Here is a 4,246-nt window from a genome sequence, read left to right as displayed (position 1 = left end):
CAACCAGTCAATCCTAAAGGAAATCAATCCTGAATATTCATTGGAAAGACTGATGCTGAAGCTGAAGCTTCAATACTTTGGCCATCCAATGCGAAGAGCTGACTCAATGGTAAAGGCCCTGATGCTGGGAAAGATTGAAGGCAGGAGGAGAAGGGGACAACAGAGGATGAGATGACTGGAGGGCATCACTGATTCGATTTATTCGAGTTTGAGCAAGGTTCAGGAGTTGTTGATGGACAGGGCAGTTGGTATGCTGCAGTCCATGGGGTTGCAAAGAGTGGGACATGACTGAGTGACTGAACTGAACTTAATTTCTTCAGTGTTATATTGACTGTTTAATAGCATATTTAGTCTACATGCTTGTTTTTTTTAGTTCTTTCTCTCATAGTTTATTTCTGGTCTCATAGTGTTTTGGTTGGAAAAGATGCTTGATATGATTTTAGTGTTTTAAAATTTACTGGTGCTCTCTTTATGGCCCAGCATGTGTTCAATGCAAAGAATATTCCATTTTCACATGAGAAGAATGTGTATTCTTCTGCTTTTGGATGGAATGGTCTGTAGATAGCAATTAAGTCCACCTGGTCTAGTGTGTCATTTAGAACTGCTGTTGCCAGTGTTCTTTTCCCTTTCAGTGAGTCCAGGCCTCCCCAGTAGGCCCTTCAATACTAGCAGTTAAGTCTGCCCAGTCTCTTTATGAAGTTACTGCCTTTTGACCGTGGGTTCTGGTTTGCACAGACTTTGTATGCGCGCTTTAAGAGTGGAGTCTCCGTTTCACTTAGTCCTGTGAAAAACCTGTGATCAAACCCTACTGGCCTTCATAGTTAAATTCTCTGGGGACTCTTCCTTCTGTTGCTGGACCCCCAGGTTTGGAAGCCTGGTGTGGGGCTCCGAATTTTCACTTCAGTAGTTAAATTGTTTTCCCCTTTTTGAGTCATCCACCTTGTGGGTATGAAACTTGAGTTTATTGTGATTGTGCCCCTCCTACCATCTCACTGAGAACTCCTTTTTGTCTTTGGATGTTGGGTATCCTTTTTTGGTGGATTTGAGCATTTTTTTGTTGGTGGTTGTTCAGTGGTGATTTTGATGTTTTCAAAAGGAGGTGATGAGCTCTTGTCCAACTACTCTGCCATCTTGAGCTAATCCTGCATCAGTTTCTTTTGCTGTAGTATTTATGTTTCAAAATTATAGCTTGATCCAGTATTATATGTAGAAATTATATTTGACTACCTTTTTAGTTTTTGTTGTTCAGTTGCTCAGTCATGGCCTACTCTCTGTGACCCCATGGACTGCAGCACGCTGGGTTTCCCTGTCCTTCACTGCTTATAGTTTACAAAAGAAACCATTACAGTTTATAGAATTGCAAATAAAATTTATTGTGCTTTTCAAAATACTGTGTTGATCATTTGGGGGTAGTTTATTTTTCTGGGGGAGAGAGTTAAGAGTTGTCTTTGGGATTTGGAAGACTGTTCATGGTTTGAGTTTTTGGCCTCAGTCCTGTCCCCATGCCTGCCTTAATTTTAAGCAATGAAAAAGAAGTATTATGAATGTTAGTTGTTAGATGTTTATAAAGCTAGAGTAAGAGCAAGAGTAATTTGAATAGAAGGTGTGTAGTGTTGAGTAAATGAAGTGGTCAGAACAGTCAGTGTTACATGGGTTTAAGTTTATGAATTCAAGGAAGCTGCTTTGAGACTTGCTTTGTGTGAATTCCAGCACCCTGGATATACCAAATCCATAAATGCTTAAATCTCTTATATAAAATGGTATAATATCTGAGTTGGTACTTATATGATATAATTCAGAAAGCAAAAAAATTCAGGATAATCTTCAGTTAGTTAGGATAACTTTAGGTAGAACCTTCTGGAATGTATTTTTGTATAGTACATATATTTGATAACTGAAATACTATGCATGTTTGATAATACTTGAAATGCATTTCATAATAATACTTTGTTGACTTTAAAAAGGTAGCACTTCCTTTTCTGTGATAACATGTTAGTCGCTCAGTCATGTCTGACTCTTTGCAACCCCATGGACTCTGCCAGGCTGCTCTGTCCTTGGAATTTTCTAGGCAAGAAGGCTGGAGTAGGTAGCCATTTCCTTCTCCAAAGGATCTTCCCGTCCCAGGGCTTGCACCCAGGTCTCCTGCATTGCAGGCAGATTCTTTACCATCTAAGCCAACCAGGGAGGCCCCTCCTTTTCTGTAGGGTAATAGATTTATTGGAGATTTAAAATTAAAGGTCTTGATTTTTTTTCAAAAAGAAATAAACTGAAAGTAATTGATTGCCTTATGAATGATTACATACCACAATTGTCTGCTGAGGAGAAATATTTTGGCTTCTTTTAAGACAGCAGTGATCAGTACTCTACTGTTTCAAATTATTGTCCCTTTTCAGTTACTAAATATATGTATTAAAACTTACATTTAAAAAAGAAAACCAGTGTCTAAATTAGTTGTAATTTCTAAAATGACAGTGAATTTAAAAAGCATTTAAGACACTAATTTTCAAAATTTTATTAAGACTTTTCTTTATCATAGTCAAATGCAATTATAGCAAAAGCAAAATATGGTTTGATTGCTTTACTTTGGTTACTAATACTACCTTTTAATATATTTCCTTTATCTCATATTTTTTGTACAATGAACATTTGCTTTGTGAATGCAGTTTAAGATGGGATGTGTCTTTATATTTATCCATGTTGGTGTGCTTATTTAACAGTAGAGTTTAAAAAAACTAGCTCTGAGAGTAGTATGGCAATTTTGATGATTTTCTTTGAGCTCTTCTGAAGAGGATCCTTTCTGTACTTTTTGGCCAAAAATGTCTCTTTTGTTTTTTAGACCTCAGTAGTGGAAGTAGAGATTGTGACCATCTTGAAGTGGGGAGTAGAAACAAGGATGATACAAATTCTGTTTCAAGAATGGAACCCACTCTGATTTCCAGGAAGAGAAAGAAAAGGCTTAGAAGTAATTTACCTGATACTCATAATCCTGCTTCTCTGTATAAGTCAGCAGAACAGACAGTAAGTAGAGGTATTTAGATGTCATATGAAATAATTTGTCCTATGATAAAAATGAATTGACTGTGACCAAATAATGTTCTTCTAGCTTTCTGATTTTATCATCAGACTTTTTTCTTTGCCTATTTTTTGATTCTGTTTTTTTTTTTAATACTTTAAATGCAACTTAAAATATTTTTCTTGCAGTAATAGTTATGGGAACAAATTTCAAATACAGTCATCACTGAGTATCTACAGTATGTTAGTTCCAGGACCTTGGATATACCAAATCCATAGACGTTTAAATTAAATCTCTTATATTAAAGGGTTTAATATTTGCATATAATCTGCATCTTCCTGTACATTTTAAATCATCTCTAGACTGCTTGCAACTAATACATTGTAAATGTTACATAAATGGATGTGAAAAATAAATGCTATGTAAATAGTGGCCTGTGCATGATAAATTAAAGTTTTGCCTTTTGTAAATCCCTAGAATTATGTTTCTGGAAATATTTTCCATTTGCAGTTGGTGGAACCCACAGTTGGTGGAACCGGCACATATAGAGTGCTAACTATATTATGAACAAGTAAAAAAGTTTAAACTATTTCTCCTCTGATACCAGCCTTTATATTTAGTGGTTTGTTATATGTCCTACAGATGTATTTCTTCTATCTGTCTTATTTTAACCACATAATAGTCATACTATCTAGCCAGTTGCTTTTCACTTGGTCTGTGAAATTATTACCAGACTATTTTATCAGTAGTAGTTTACTTCCAGTTGCTATAGACTTCTTTTTTTCCAGAGTTTAGGAAATCTGTTGCAGAAATTATAATACTTAATGCATACGTTACTTAGTTTCAAAAACTTAGTGTATAGTTAACAATAAAAGTGTAAGGAGATAGCTTTTTGTTTTTTGGAGATAGCTTTTTGAGTCCTTTGATTCACAAGGCATTTCAGGACTTTGCAGTGCCTTTGAGTTATAATTATAAACATGATTTAGATTTATATGGTAAAGGAGATGTGTGGCTTTAGCAATATGTGAACCATGAACTTCCAGATGTTCAAGCTGGTTTTAGAAAAGGGAGAGGAACCAGAGATCAAATTGCCAACATCTGCTGGATCATGGAAAAAGCAAGAGAGTTCCAGAAAAACATCTATTGCTGCTTTATTGACTATGCCAAAGCCTTTGACTGTGTGGATCATAATAAACTGTGGAAAATTCTGAAAGAGATGGGAATACCAGACCA

The 4,246-nt window shown here is 35.7% G+C and overlaps 1 protein-coding gene across 7 annotated transcripts in view; it reads left to right on the top strand.

Moving 5' to 3' along the window:
* The window catches only part of SENP7 (SUMO1/sentrin specific peptidase 7), a 190,787-nt gene that overhangs the window by 137,716 nt on the left and 48,825 nt on the right, over nucleotides 1–4,246 (top strand). For all 7 annotated transcript variants that reach the window (XM_010841983.1, XM_010841988.1, XM_010841987.1 and 4 more), the window contains one exon: nucleotides 2,837–3,018. In XM_010841983.1, the coding sequence (XP_010840285.1) occupies nucleotides 2,837–3,018 (182 nt within the window). The remainder of the gene's footprint in view (nucleotides 1–2,836; nucleotides 3,019–4,246) is intronic.

Source organism: Bison bison, unplaced genomic scaffold (assembly GCF_000754665.1).
Source record: "Bison bison bison isolate TAMUID 2011002044 unplaced genomic scaffold, Bison_UMD1.0 scf7180017864168, whole genome shotgun sequence".
Taxonomy (NCBI): domain Eukaryota; kingdom Metazoa; phylum Chordata; class Mammalia; order Artiodactyla; family Bovidae; genus Bison; species Bison bison.
Note: the sequence above shows the minus strand (reverse complement) of the source record. Positions and strands in the feature narration are given on the sequence as shown.